Source organism: Eleginops maclovinus, chromosome 4 (assembly GCF_036324505.1).
Source record: "Eleginops maclovinus isolate JMC-PN-2008 ecotype Puerto Natales chromosome 4, JC_Emac_rtc_rv5, whole genome shotgun sequence".
NCBI lineage: Eukaryota > Metazoa > Chordata > Actinopteri > Perciformes > Eleginopidae > Eleginops > Eleginops maclovinus.
In genome coordinates this window covers 7,584,114-7,599,500 of record NC_086352.1, presented here as the reverse complement: position 1 = coordinate 7,599,500, position 15,387 = coordinate 7,584,114, and the positions used below count along the sequence as shown (strand labels likewise).

Genomic DNA, 15,387 nt, shown 5'->3' with positions numbered 1-15,387 from the left:
TAAAATGTTATATAAGTTTAATTTATGTTCTTTTTAATATTCCATACCTTACACACTTAATGTATATATACTATCCTGCTTTATATTTAGTGTACATTTTCAGTCCTCCATGTATTTTTTAATGCTGTTTTATTTCTGTTGTAATGCACGATGCCTCGTCTTTATGTTGCTGCAGCGCAAACATTTCCCAAAGTGGAATCAATGAAGTACTTCTATCCATCTATCTATTTAGAATCACACAGAGCCCTCTCAGCTGCCTCCTTTAATCACCCAAACATTTCTGTAGACATATTCTGCCCCTTGTTGCTCAGGAACCCTGGGTAATTACGGCGGCCCGGTCAGGTAACCGTGTGTCTGCAATCAGAGACGGGGGCTTTTTTCCTCTCAGAGACAGAAGCCAGTCTGCACGGAGGTAATGGACTCCGTGCCTGCCTCCTTGTCCCTGGCATTAGAGTTTGCACCCTCCAGATGAATTGACATTTTGCGAAATAAGAAGGAATGCTTTTCAGGCACACCTCCCGGGGAGAGACACTTGATTGAACCCCTCGGCCCCCGGAGCCCACGTGGCTCTCTTTTATAATGGGCTTTTCTTTTTTTAACTTTCATTAGTGTTGCTTTGGTTACCACCGCCTGTGTTATTTATTCAGTTGTGTTATTGTTAAACTCCTGAATACACTCCTGTATCAAACCACAGCTTTCATTATACAAATTAATGAGGAATGGTAACGGGACCAGGCAAAAAGCTCCAGTTTTGATGTTCATACAGCTTAGGTTTGCATGAAAGCCGTATTCCTATGTGTTTAGCAGCCCTGCAGCTGTGTATCATCCAGTAGGATTTGAAAAACAACAGGTCTAATTTGTTTTAAAGGTTCCTGGGGAAGATGGGATCTCATTCATGTGTTCTGTATATCAGTTACCGTGTCAGGAGTGTGTATTCATTCATTTAAAAAAACTAGTTACGGCCAAACCGCGTGGCGTACCCAGGGGTTAGGAAAAGGAGGGCGGAGCAGGAACAATTTTCAAGTCAAAATTGGGAAGTTGTTTTCCTTAAGCTGCACATAATTAGGAATTAAAACAGTAGAAACACTTCTGATGCTTCCTCTCTAAAAGTCTTATAAACACATTCAGTATTATAAAAATGAAAGCCTTAATTGGTTTTTAATTGAATTGATATTTCAAAAGTCTTACAACTCTAATTCTCAGGACTTAGAATTTTAAAAACATTTTCAAAATAAAATAACATTTCAAAACAATTTGTAGCGTCTTGGTTTGCATAATTTTCCAAATTGCTGTTGCGTAAATGTCCCTCGGATCAGATTTGCTGCAAAAACCATTCTTTTGGTTCCCTATTTTATAATATTTGTTCAACATTTGATGCAGGACCTTTACTTTTGTACTGAACCCCAAAAAAAATCCTGTTTTTGGGGAAAATTCATTTATTTATTTGTTTGAATTTTGGTAAAAAAAAATTAAAAAGTTGAGTTTTTCCTTTTTTATTTCTAACGTCAGAGGTCACACACTGGAGTGGAGTTATGTAATAATTACAGACAATGTTTTCTAATAAATGAGGGAGGCTCTTTTCGAGCACAGGGCTTGTAATGATAGTATTTAAAAAAGGAGAGCTCTGCAGAAAACATCTGGGAACATCTGCTTTAGTGCGATGGAATCGTTGAGTGTTTGGGGGTGCAGTGGGGGTGTGTATCGATCAGAATGAATCTGCCGCTCTCTCATTTCCTGTTTCTGTCTGCAGCCGTCTGACTAAGACTGATATGGAGCTGGAGGTGCTGCGCTATACCAACAGGATCTCCAGCGAAGCCCATAAAATGGTGAGACACCTCTCAGATAGATGGTGCGTCAGTACGGGGGTTCAAATTGAAATGTTTAAATGTGGAAAGCAAAGAAAAGGAACGTCCAGAGCATGAAATGAAACGGCCAGAGTGTTAAAAGGCTTATTGAGTTTACTACTCGCCCAAAGAAATCCAGCTGTCAGCCACCTTAAAGGCTGTAAACGCTTTAAAATGTTATCGATTCTAACTTCACGCAGCAGCTCGCAGGCCGGCAGCTGCACAGAGATAGCCTCTGACCAATAAGCTGCAACATTAGAGCCATATTTTACCCCGGCGCAGGGTTTACCTCTAACACCCTGAATAAGTTCTTCAGGGGAAGAGGAGCCGTTAACCTCTGAATGTTATCTGTCCTCTGAAGTCAGTGTTTTCCTCCTGAGAGTGATCATTAGGTGTTTTCAGAGGTGTGTTTGTACCGGTGTCCCAAAAGCCCCATTCTTTGTCAGATACTCAGGTATTATGTTCCCTGTGGGGTCCCAGTGGAAACAGAAAATGTTTTCCAAAATCTGCTTCAAGGCTTTCTCTGACTTTTGAACTCTTTGTGTCTGCTCTGTGTAAATCCTGCAGACTCTGCTTGAGGGAATAATCCACACAGTTCAGCTCATGTTGAAAATAGGGACTGCAAAAAGCATCAAAGTTGTGTGAAAAGCCTCCGAGAAAAAACTTCTTCTGAACTTATGACTGCTGTTGCCTGGATACTGATTAGCAATGCATATTGAATATAAAGGGTTATGTCTTTAAAAAATCAGTCAGACAATCGAGACTAACGTTTTATAAATGATTAAGGAAACCAGTCTCAAATATTTTATGGAAATTAAGAAAAATACATAAAAGAAATACTTTGAAAATCAATTCAGTTCCAAATGTGTTCTGATAAAAACCAAATACAAACGTGAGGTATAATCTGGCAAAATGACTTAAAGAATGTGCAGAATTTCATCCTGAGATAAACCCTTAGTCATTAAATGTCAAAGTGTTGCATAGGGTGAATAATAATCTACATTTCCATAGATTTATAAACATATAATCTGACTTTCCCCTGTAGATCATGAAGCATGTGAAACCTGGACTGAAGGAATATGAGATGGAGAGGTGAGTGGTGCATTCGGTCAAAGGAGACAGAGCATCATTTCTCTCTGCTTTAGTATCTGAAGGATATGTCTGGATGGAATCAGCCTGTCAGTTATTTTACTCGATATCGCTGTAGTATTAAAAAAGGCAGATACAATACAGATAGCTTATTCAGGCAGAAGGGTTTTTATCAAGTCAAAATTCAACCTAAAATAACCATAACTTGTGTCCTGTGTCAAAGTGAAACTGAGTTACCAAAAAACACACATTTCCACAGAGAGACAACTCCAACGTCACTTTTAAAGCAGAGTTCCTTTAAACCCTTAAAGCTATCAAGGCTTTACGTGCATTATTATAAAAATGAAAGCCTTGATTGGTTTTTAAAATGTATTGAATTGATCAATGCTAATTCACCGGGCTTTTCAAAATAAAATAACATTTCAAAATAATTTGTTTGCATCTTAGTTTGCATAATTTACCAAATTCCTTTTGCGTGAATTTCCCTCGGATCAGGTCAGATATGCAGCCACAATTGGCCCTTTTGTTCCCCTGTTTTATAATATTCTTTTCAACATTTGAAGCAGATCATTTACTTTTTTACTGAACCCAAAAGATCTGGTCAGAATTGTCCCTAACCCTAAAAAACATTCACATTTTTATGGAATTGTGGTATTTTAAACTTGGATTCCAACAGCCCTTATGTCAACTTGGATGTAAAACACAAAGCTAATCATTATTTAATGGTAATTGAATATATATATTTTATTGAGATATTTTGTTGCTTTGTTTCTTTAGTATTGAGCAGCAGTCAGGAAACATGGACTCGTCATAAACACCGTCCAGGTCCATGCAATGTTTGATGTGCTGCAACGTGCGATGATTAAAACGGGCGCTCAATAATTAAATAAAAGTCCTTCAGCTTCTCTGTTTCCTGTGATCCCTGCTGTGCTTTAGTTTTACTCCCAGGAGTTTTCCTCATAAGGACTTCTTCTGTATTATTTCTTTTGTTGCAGCTTGTTCCAGCACTACTGCTACACCAAGGGGGGGATGCGTCACACCTCGTACACCTGCATCTGTGGAACGTGAGGATATATCAGTCTGTTTCTGTTTCTAACTAAGCCTGAAACGATGCTTCTCCGCTCTGATTGGTCAAACAAAGCCTGCTGAAACATTCCATCCACTTCCTGTCTGTTGCTTGGTAACGGTCGGCCAGCAGCGTCATGACGGATGAAGAATTCGGAGACGCTGTCGTTAATCATCGTGCTTTGGCCTTTTGGGCTAAAGGCCGTGTGTAATGATGAGTACTTCCTGGGGATTAGTGGTCAGTTAATGCAAACTATTCTCCAAATTAAGAGCTGAGAAATAACTATCTGATCATCACAGCGATACTTTTAAAGGTCTCTGTGTCTGGGGAGTTATTTTAAAGGTAAGTAAGTGGTGAACATTCAAAGGTGGTTTAAACTGTATTTCTTTATACCTTAAAGGTCATATGAGAAGCATCTTAAATAATAACCCCCTTCTGTTCATGTGTTTTTACTGATATGTTGTGTTGTGTAGGGGCAATAACTCCTCCATCCTCCACTACGGTCACGCTGGTGCTCCCAATGAAAAGACCATTGTGGATGGAGACATGTGGTGAGTAACGTCCAGCATTTCTTATTTATCCAGCAGTTTTTTTAGGTGCAATAACTCCTTTAACTCCCTCGTCATTGACTACATTTTTACTGATCTTTTACACATGTTTTTTGCCTCCTGCCACATGAATGACCTCTGGTGTTGTCGCCCACAGCCTGTTCGATATGGGAGGAGAGTACTACTGCTACTCCTCAGACATCACCTGCTCCTTCCCCGCTAACGGCCGGTTCACCGCGGACCAGAGGGCCATCTACGAGGCCGTGCTCAAATCCTCCAGAGCCGTCATGGCCGCCATCAAACCAGGTCCTCATCCCTCAGTCCGTTTAATTGAACTTTACTGACGTACGGAACGACGAGTGGGGAAATAAGACCAGGAGGGAGTTCACTGCTTTTTGTTTGTGGCAGCTTTAGTTTAGTTTAGTTTAGTTTAGTTTAGTAAAGATTAGGGCAGTTTATTTTGGTAAAGTAACGTTTATTGAATCTTAGTTAAGTATGACTTACTCTAGTGCAGTTAAGTTAAGTTTATTTGAGTTTAATTTGGTTTAGTTTAGTTTAGTCAAGTTTGGTAGACTTCCTTTAATTTATTTGAGTTCAGCTTAAATAAAGTTCATTCGAGTTGAGTTTAAATTAGTTCAGTTAAGTGTAGTTTAGGATCTCCATAGCTAGTCAGCCTGGGGCCTATTTTAAACAAAATGGATATAAATATGCACACCGCAAACCCTTCACTTAACACAAATGTCAAACCTAAGACATCAATTAGACATTTATGTTTGAGTAAAAACTAATGAATCATTTTCAAACCTATTTCCATTGCAATGTATGACCTGAAGTCGCTGAGGTCTAACATGCTAATAGAATGTAAACCTGGCCTCATACCTGCATCCTGAGAGTCGTAGCGTTCAGCTCTTGGACTCTTCTGTTTCTCACTAACGTTGTGTTGCCGCTGCAGGAGTGAAGTGGACCGACATGCACCGTATGGCCGACCGGGTTCACCTGGAGGAGCTGGTGAGGCTGGGCCTGCTGAGCGGCAGCGTGGAGGACATGATGAAGGTTCACCTGGGATCCGTCTTCATGCCCCACGGCCTCGGACACCTGCTGGGCATCGACGTGCACGATGTGGGGGGGTACCCTGAGGTGAGAGTACAGCTCTATTTGTAAAGCACTTTTCATATACCAGGTTACCAACGTGGCACACTTCACAAATTAAACCAGAGAACAGAAATTCACTTCAGGTCAAACAAGGTCCAATGAAGATAGACAACATTTATAGATACAATAAAATATTAAAACCTACAAAAACAAGTCAATAAAACAATAAAAGGAATAATAAAATAAACAAAGAGCAAGAAAACGGAATTCGCTTCAGGTCAAACAGAAAGAAAATACAATCAAATAAATAAATAATAAGAAGGAGAAAGATTTAAAACAAATGAATTTATAAATGAAATAAAACAGAATGGAAACATTTAAGATTAAAATGGGATGTCGAAGATTTAAAACCTGACCACCCTCGGTTAGTGTTGCACCAGACTCCAGACATAACGAGGAAACCCGCTGCTGTATTGATGTGTCATCAATAAAAGAGAGACTCTCGGTGCAGAAGAGCGATAAAAAAGAGGCCAAACAGGTTCAGGGAGAGGGCAGGAGAGAGAGGGGGGAGGTAAATGTTGTCTGAACTGTGGACAGAGACAGCTTCAGGATGTGGTGGAGAATTCTGTCCAGCTATGCACGTCTGAAAACTGAAAGCAGAAGACCGTTAACCTGCATCGAGGGTGTCAGTGTGAAGCAGGGAGCGCTGAAAATGAATACAGAGCTCAGTCTGATGTTGGCGAGTCTCAGTCAGAGCTGTGAGAGATGTCTTAAAGAGGACATATTGTGCTCATTTTCTAGATGTGAGATAATTATATTCATGTGCATTGCTTTACTCTCCCAGGGGACTGAGCGTGTGGACGAGCCCGGGCTAAAGAGTCTGCGGATGGGCCGCCTGGTGCAGGAGAGGATGGTCCTCACGGTGGAGCCGGGCATCTACTTCATCAACCACCTGCTGGACCAGGCGCTGGGCAACCCGGCCCAGAGCTGCTTCATCAACAACACCATGCTGGCTCGCTTCCGCGGCTTCGGAGGGGTCAGTGCGCCGGAAACAGATTGTTTTTGATCCATTGGTTTTAGGGGGTAGTAAAAATGGATCAGGTGTTCAACAGGAGAGACCAATAAAGAAATCAATCCCTGTGATAGATACAAAAAGAGGAAGTGTGCAGCAGAAATGTTACAGAATTAAAAAGCCTTTAAACGTTTCCTCTTCTGGGCCTGACCTCTGTGACCCCGCTGTGTTCAGGTGCGTATCGAGGACGACATCGCGGTGACAGCCAACGGCGTCGAGCTGCTGACCTGCGTCCCCCGCACCGTGGAGGAGATCGAGGCGTACATGGCCGACTCCACAAAGACCTTCAGCCCCGTCGTCAGCAGCCAGAAAGTGTAAAGAGAAGTCATGATTTCCTGCAGAAAAACCAGCATCTTCTTGAGTTAAAATGAAGTAATTACTCTCTCATTTCTCACGTATTCAACAATCAGTATTTTGTACGAAGCATTATAAGCATGTTGTGATAATGAAATATAAACAGTATTTTTTTTATAAGCTTTCCTAAATCGCTAAAGGGACGACTCCACCTGATACATTGAAGTGCTCAGTTCAGTTCTTCATTTTTATTCTTGTATGTTTCTCTTTGTAAGCGCTCACAAAATGCTGTGGAATCAATTTGAATAAACATTTGATTTGCAGAAGAGTGTTTTTGTTTATTAAGATGGTACTTTGTGTGCTTTTTCCCAGTATTGTATGACATTTATTTTCAGTACAAGGGACCACAGTCTTAGTGTGAACCAGATGAGTCCTCTTATCTTATTAACACATCAAACTTGGAGTACCAGAGTCGGACTCGAGTGCCGATTTTTCTCGGACTCGGCTCGTACTCGCACAGTGATGGACTTGGACTCAAACTCGGTCTCTTGAATTCTCACAAGGAATCCGAGTCGAACTCAGCAACTGATGGACTCAGACTTGAACTCTGACGTTTAGACTTGGACTCAAGCTAGTTTTGTCTCAAGTCCAGATGTTCTCTGCCCCAGGCGTGTGCAGCTGCAAGGCGAGTTCCCTTACCGTGCGTGACTCGGACTCTCCTTTGTTGACTCCGACTTGGACTAGGACTCGGAGTCGAGCACACATGACAATGACTCGGCTCTTACTCTTCCTAGGTGACTCGGACTTGAGCAAGTTTTGTCTCGCGTCCAGATGTACTCTACCCCAGGCCTGTGCAGCTGGGATGCGAGTTCCCTTACTGTGCACTTCTTGGACTCTTCATAGGGGACTAGGACTAGGACTCAGACTCGAGCACAGGTGACAATGACTCGGACAGGGACTCTTCCTAGGTGACTCGGACTCGAAAAGTGGCGACTCGAGAATCGATGACTTGACTACAGCACTGAAACACAGGCATTGAACTGTAACCCCCTGAAATGAATTTGGTGTGAGGACGCCTTTGTCCTCAATTCAAGAATCGTTTTATTTGTTGGTTCCTCACATGGCAGTTATTACAAAACAAAACATGTACACTTAACACACATTTTATAGCACATGGTGGGAAGGAGCAGGGACAAGAAACTCCATGAAAGTAAAATAAGAAAGCATATTCTGTCACAGTGGCGTACAAATACCAGAAACACAACACCAGAACAAGAACTGCCCAGGGAACTGATTCTGTACAATGACAATAACGTCAGTAGTGTGTGAAACGTGTCCTTGGTTATAATACCTCATACTTTATGTTATGGATTAAGTCTCATTAGCTCATAGTGTGGAAGCTTCTGAACAGAATCAATAGTTTTTAATTAAGAAAAGATCATAAAAATATGAGTGAAAAATAGAAGGTGAAATAAAATCCAATTTAAAAGACAACGTCCGACTCGTCATGTGAGTAACACAGTTGATCTGGAGTCACATGCGCACTGGAAATGGAAGTGATTGAACTAAATCAATAGTTTTCAATAAAAGAAATCTTAGTTTTTTATATAAAATAGGAAGTTGAAGGTGTACTTTAATCAGAAAACAAATAAAGAGGTGTTTTTTTCTCATGCTGCATTGATTTCAAGTCGATAGGTCACGTGACATAGAAGCTTTAAACACAAAAGAATGTGTACTGACTCTGTATCTAATAAAAACAGAGGACTGGCCCGAGGGAATAATACAATGCTGCATTGATTTGGACTCATCAACAAGAAGAGAGTTTGTAATTAAAAGTAGAAGCATTTTCTTTAAGTAAGTCATGATGTTACGCTCCCTACTAATGTAGGGGGTGAAAGGGAAGTAACAAAATACAAGATAATCGGATGAATGACTTATAAAATATTGTGAGGTGTCTCTAGCCAAGTAACAAAAACAAACTAAGGCACAGGAACACTAACAAGGGTTGGGAGCACCTGAGGGAGAGGCTGCACCTGAGGGAGACAATCTGGGGAGAGAGAGACACCACGGTTCCAGTTCAGCAGTATGTTGTCTCAGTGATGTCTCTGGACTGCAGACTCTGAACTGTTGCACAATTCAGTCCATTGTTCAGGGGGTTATGTGCTACTGTGTGGGAAAGTGTGAAAGATATTTTTCTTTTAAATGCTTGAGTTAAATTACCTTTGACTCATTCATTCCCAAATCTACTGAGGCTGATCTCCTCAAAGCTGCTTTTAAAGGATGTAAGCACTTCAATATCTGATCATTTCAAACATAGACATTTTTCCAGAGAGACACGTAGCCGTCTGCCAGACTGACCTTTACTCTGCAGACTGAAAGCAGAAGCTGCTGGCTTTTATTCCTGCTGCAACTTTAATGAATCCCTGTCTGCAGATTGTGGATGTCCTTTGCAACCTGAGACACAGTGCTCCTGATACTTGTGTACGCTGCTTCCTTTGTGCAGTTAGATTGTGCAGAATTGAGTCGCACAACCCTGAACTTTTAGGGTGAATGTCTGAAGTTTATGTGTCTTTAATACCGTGTGTGTGTGTGTGTGTGTGTGTGTGTGTGTGTGTGTGTGTGTGTGTGTGTGTGTGTGTGTGTGTTAGTACAGGAGTAAAATAGTGGTTTGTAGTTGTAATCTCTGTTATTGCATTTAGTCGCTATTGTCCTTCTGCAGACACCGTACCTGAATGTAGGGGTCAACAGAGGTCAGACCCCCCCCCGGGTTGTTCTAGTTGTGTTGATATGATTGCCATGCAAGTGTAATGTTGCATCATTAATAAAATGGTTATTAAATCAAGTTGCAAGTTAAACATGGACTCGTGAGCATCACAAAGTAGTGCAAAATATTCGCAAAATGTTTATAGTATAAGTAATTACTTTTATATATATAAATATATCTATATATTTAGTTTAGACATCAGTACGTCTAAGACAGGGGTGTCCAAACTACGGCCAAATGCGGCCCGGGGTCCATTTTGAATCGGCCTTCAGCAAATTCAGAAAGTATAATGGAATATGGCCCACACACGTCTTATATTGTACTTTCATTCACGGCTCTATAAACCCACCTCTCTAATACCAAATATGTTCTAACAAATCTTAGTTCCAAGCAGCTTGAAATATACCCTTCACATTTCCTCCTATAATGAGCACGCTGAGGCTCCTGTTTAAAGGGATGAGTGTAATAAATAAATAAAGCTCATAAAATGTACCTACATATCATTGATTTGGCTAACTTATAACTCAACCTATGAGGCGATATACCTCAGCTCTAGTGAGTGGCCCAGCTCTTCGTATGTTTTCCTGTATGTGGCCCTCAGTGAAAAGTTTGGACACCCTGGTCTAAGATATGAGATGTTATTACTATGGCTCCATCCTGTGGTGGTAAAAGGAATGACAGTCTAGTAGACACAAACCATCTTCAAACACAATCTCTATAACGTTCATCCTTTAAAAGAAGCGGCGTTTTGTAATGAAATAAATAAAAAGTAACACTCAATATGAGACCGCTTGATCCTGACGGTCTTAAATATGAATTCAAGCAGAGTCAGATCAATTTAGAAATCACACCACGCTGTAAAGTGTACAAATAATTAGTACTTAGTTTATTTCAGAAGAGCAATCCTTGTGAAGGCGGTTGAACACATGTAAAATGAGGCACAAACAGAAGTTTAATTAGCCACTGAATACTGAAACACGTCTTGTATTTTAGTTCTAAAATCAAGAATCTTTTCTAGTTTTCTACCTTTAGAGATCCAATTAACGGTAATACTTGAGTCATGCTGAGTTTAGACATGAATACACATACAGTACTTCTGGATCAGAGGTCAGTTATAGTGCATGGAGGGAAATGATTGCATTTAACACATAAAAAACACTTGAGAGGTACGGTGTGCAGGCTGTATCTGAAACTGATGTCACCTCATATTCGCCTCACCAGATCAATAGCTGTGAAATACTGTCATCTGTCCAGTCAAATATGAATAATATGCAACCTATTTATCACGGGTGATCTATCGTACACTTGGGGAATGATCATCTCCCACAGAAAATGTATTTATACACATGCGCTTTGTTTAATTTCTCCAAAAATACGCTGCAGGTGGAATAACTAAACCTGGTTCTGAGGCTGTGATTGGTGGAGAGGAAGGGAAGGTTCATCCCTACAGCCTATGAGGGGTCACCAGGGGCCGATAAAGCACTCGTCTCCATGGGGAGCAACTCAAATAAATAACCAAAGAGGGGCTTGTTCTCTTCAGTTGCTGGGAGGACCTCTATCATTCACTCTGTCATACATACATATGTACACGGTTATTACACAGGCTGCAGTTACACCTCGCCGCCTCCGGGGGGACAATAGTGGTTTGCCTCTTCTCCGGTGTCAGGAATCTGTGCCACAGAGATAAGTTCTGGATAAAGGAAACAGCATCAGCACCAAGGAGGATGCATATCTGTGTCACTGTCACTGTCTTCAGAAAATAAAGTACTGTTTTTATAATTGCTGGTTATTTTTAATGCACATATTTTTAGAAAATTGCATTTTTCCCCCTCTCAAATATGAAGATGTTCAGGTTTTCTCTGCTTTACATTATATTAAAGTAATCTCTTTGGGTTTTAGACTTTAAAAAAACAGGGATGGGAGATTTTTCCAATTGTTCCTGACATTTTAAAGACTACAATTGATAAATGATTTGATATGAAAATAATCTTCAGCTGCAGGCCTGGTTACAAATCTTTGGTCAAGGTGTCAAATAGTTGAAATAGGCATCGACTTCATGTGACATAAGTCCATAAATCTGAAGTAGTATAAAAGATATTAGCACATATACTTTCTAAATATCGTCCACTTTAAACAGTTTACAGGCGCTCTCCTCTTCATACTGAGTAATCCACAGCAGCTGTCGTTGATAGAAGTTGGCTGCAAACTTCTGGAAACGGATTCTCTTTGTGGTTAAAATCCATTTAAGAAGTGTCTTGTATGTTCCTCTGTCTGCTGTTATCTCTCTCCCGTCTCCAGGGAGTAGATTCCTGTCCTCCACCCAGCTCCTCCCACAGTCCCTTCTTCAGTTTCCATCCCTGGCAGTCAAAACAAGAGTCCATTGAAGCCAGGGTCCGGCGGGCCCCCTCCCCCTCGGCCCCGGGTCAGAGTCCCTGCAGCGGGTAGTGAGTCCGGCCCCATCATGGAGCAGGCGGAGGTGGGGGGTAGGGGGAGGGTTGGGGCGGTGGGGGGAAGGGGGTTAGCTGCGGCCCCGCTGGACGGACTGTCTGTGGGCACCTCGGGAACAGGACGCGCAGCAGGTGGTTTTGTAGTAATCGTAGACGCAGAGCCGAGCCTGGACCACCACGTTACAGTTGAAGTACTTATCTCTGCAGTTCTCATCTGAAGCCGAGGGAAGAGCAACACATGATACATCATTAAACCATATTTACAGAACTGGACCTGTGGTGGAAAGTATTATATTTCACTAACATTTTGAGCTTGAGAGTTACAAACGTTTAGAGCTCCCAGCTGCTGCTCGGACTTCTACTGACTAACAGTTTGGGTTTTCTTAAACGATGAATAGAACTCAGTAATATTTCAGATGGAGAGAGGCTGACCTATGCTGGGCGTGCAGGGCTCGGGGCTGCAGTCCTCCCTCCCCCCAGGCCTCAGGTTCTGGTCGCACGCGTCGTTGGGCAGCGAGTCGTCCGACAGGCAGCGAACCTCCCGCACACGGAAACCCCCCTCACATGTTTTTGAACACTGGAAGAACACGGGTCAGAGACAGCAGTCAGTCACGGGTTCATTAAACCAAAGCATGAAGTCTACTGTTGACACTGCGGTCTACACGGTGTAAATGTTTGGAACCTGTAAAGGCCGGAAAAAAAGGGGTTTGGGAGAGAAATGTATTCATGATTTAATTTAAACTGTAGCTATCATCCCTGAATGTCCCTATAGTGATCAATAAAGGTTAACCTTATCTTATTCTTGTTGAAAATGTACAAAAAGTTCCAGTTTTACAAGTTATTTTGTGTAGGCTTTATCGTTGAAAAAGGTGAGAGGAGTAAAAAGGAAGCTTACCAAATGTTTTTATGAAACAGGCAGCTTTTTTATGACATTCTTAAATGTTACAATAGATGTGATTATTGCTTTCAATATGCAGACATTGAACAAGACACATAATGAAGTCAGGCAAGTAAGTAAAGGTTGTGTCAAAAGAAAAATGGCTAGCAAAAAAGATATTCCCTCGAGATGTTTTATAGACATTCTTGATGATAAAATGGAAAACCAGAAAACATAGGGTCTAAATGACTTCCTCAACAAGATCCTGAAGAAAATGTAGAATATAATTTGCTACATATAAATTACATTCACTTTAATTCCTGATCTGTACGGACATTGTATCTCAACATTTAATCAACCGCCTTAATCAGGAGCAGTGGGGAGTAGATTCATATCCTACTCACAGCGCTCCAGTCCGTGGTGAACCACTTGGCTCCGCAGGCCTTCAGGTTGCAGCTCTGCTGGCTGAGGGGCCGATCCAGAGAGGAGCACTCGTACGGCGGCATGACGGAGAATCCTTCGTCCGACTTTATCAAACACACCACCGCCCTCTGCTGGCTGCCCGGCCCGCACTCTGCAGAGCACTGCGTCACACACACACACACACACACACACACACACACGTAAGTTATGATGACTTCCTCCCTGAGCACCGTGTGGGTTTCCTCTCCCCCTCATACCTGGCTCCAGGGGCCCGTGAACCACTCGATGCGGTTCTCACAGCGGCCGCTGTTGCAGACCTGAGAGTTTGGGGGTCTCTCGGTGCCGCAGCCCTCCAGAGGCAGGCTGCTGATGTGGTTAGTGAGGCAGAGAACCCCTCGAGTCCGAACCCCCATCCCACATTCAGCCGAGCACTGAGGAGAGAAACTCACGCTGTTGATCGAGTACTTTTCTTTAGACGTATCTTACGCATGCAGACAGATCTCTATACGACTGCCTCTGACATGAGAAGTGCATCAACGTCTCATCGACTCTCTGAAACCCACCCTGTTGCCCCACTCGGTGTAGAACCAGCTCTTGGCGCAGGAGCCCATGTCACAGTTTTCCACGTCGACTGGCCTCAAGTTCATGTTGCACTCCTCGTCGGGGACAAAGTCGCCAACGTTGCTGACGCAGTGAACCTCTCGTGACCTCTGACCCAGCCCACACGGCACCGAGCACTGAGGAGACACAGGACGACACACCGTCAGCAGTGTGGAGGGATCGGACTACTCTTCTTATTAAATGCAACTGTGTACCTCTGACAAGGAGATTCTGCTCATGTTTGTTCTAGCTGGGCTTTATTGTTTAGCCTATCAGAGGAAGAGTATCGTGCACTCAAAAGGCTTTATTTATCATAAGCACAATAACTACAGCATATTCGATTTTGGCAATCAGAATCCAAGCTTCAATGCAACATAAAATATACTTAAAGGGTATCAAATAGTGAAAATGGACATAATTGCACAAGTACGCTGCAGGAATAAGAGAACAATATACATTTAAGATAGAATACCAATGTTTGAAGGAGTAGTTTCATCCTTTAGGAGCTTTGAGAGTGAAACAGAACGGTAAAGTTGCTCGCCTTACAGCCAAACTATTGAGCTGCTTTAAGGAATTCTTCAATCAAAAAATGATCTTTTTATATCATTCCTCATCTTGTGAAGGTTATATTCTTTAAAAAACGCATGCCTACATCATTCTCTCTCTCCATTTTGTCACACGACCTCTGTGTTTGCTGGAATATTATGGTTTATAGTCGTAGAGGTTTTCCTTTATGACCTGCACAGGATTAAGAGTACTGACGACATCCTCAAATATAAAAAAAGCTTTAGGGTACCCAGGTAGTATTTGTTGCATGCAAATTGGGCTAACGAAATAAATAAGCACAAAAGAAATAAAGGATCAAATATAACCTGTTTAAAATAAAATATATGTATTAGTGGGAGGAAGAAATGCAACAAACTGATGTAAACAATGTTTATGTGTAAGCAGAAGTGATAAGTATATATGATCAGTCAGTAAAAGCATCTCTGCCGCCACTCACCGCGCTCCACTCCGAGCGGATCTGCCACTCGCTGCAGATCTTCAGCTGGCAGCTGCTGGTGATCTCCGGACGCTCTAAGTGTCCGCAGCGGCTCGTGTGCACGTTCAGGGTGCGGTTGGCGTAAATCTGCCGACACAGGACCTGCCGGTGCTGCATGCCAGCGCCGCACGTCTTACTGCACTCCGACCACTCTCCGATATCCCAGCTGCTCAGGAGCAAACACACACAGTCATTATTAGATAACATTAGTGTAGAGAACGTGCTCTTT

The 15,387-nt window shown here is 42.1% G+C and overlaps 2 protein-coding genes across 2 annotated transcripts in view; one reads left to right on the top strand and one right to left on the bottom strand.

The window, feature by feature from the left end:
- Positions 1 to 7,331, top strand: part of pepd (peptidase D) — a 17,028-nt gene extending 9,697 nt beyond the window's left edge. The window contains exons 8-15 of the mRNA XM_063882354.1: positions 1,751 to 1,826; positions 2,890 to 2,936; positions 3,929 to 3,997; positions 4,473 to 4,550; positions 4,705 to 4,853; positions 5,500 to 5,684; positions 6,484 to 6,675; positions 6,886 to 7,331. Coding sequence (XP_063738424.1) covers positions 1,751 to 1,826; positions 2,890 to 2,936; positions 3,929 to 3,997; positions 4,473 to 4,550; positions 4,705 to 4,853; positions 5,500 to 5,684; positions 6,484 to 6,675; positions 6,886 to 7,029 — 940 coding nt within the window. The 3' untranslated portion in view covers positions 7,030 to 7,331. The remainder of the gene's footprint in view (positions 1 to 1,750; positions 1,827 to 2,889; positions 2,937 to 3,928; positions 3,998 to 4,472; positions 4,551 to 4,704; positions 4,854 to 5,499; positions 5,685 to 6,483; positions 6,676 to 6,885) is intronic.
- Positions 7,332 to 10,627: 3,296 nt separating this feature from the next.
- Positions 10,628 to 15,387, bottom strand: part of LOC134862621 (thrombospondin type-1 domain-containing protein 4-like) — a 45,309-nt gene continuing 40,549 nt past the window's right edge. The window contains exons 13-18 of the mRNA XM_063880626.1: positions 15,120 to 15,324; positions 14,080 to 14,253; positions 13,774 to 13,947; positions 13,498 to 13,677; positions 12,649 to 12,793; positions 10,628 to 12,430 (exon numbers count right to left, since the gene is read on the bottom strand). Of these exons, the coding sequence (XP_063736696.1) occupies positions 12,288 to 12,430; positions 12,649 to 12,793; positions 13,498 to 13,677; positions 13,774 to 13,947; positions 14,080 to 14,253; positions 15,120 to 15,324 (1,021 nt within the window). The 3' untranslated portion in view covers positions 10,628 to 12,287. The remainder of the gene's footprint in view (positions 12,431 to 12,648; positions 12,794 to 13,497; positions 13,678 to 13,773; positions 13,948 to 14,079; positions 14,254 to 15,119; positions 15,325 to 15,387) is intronic.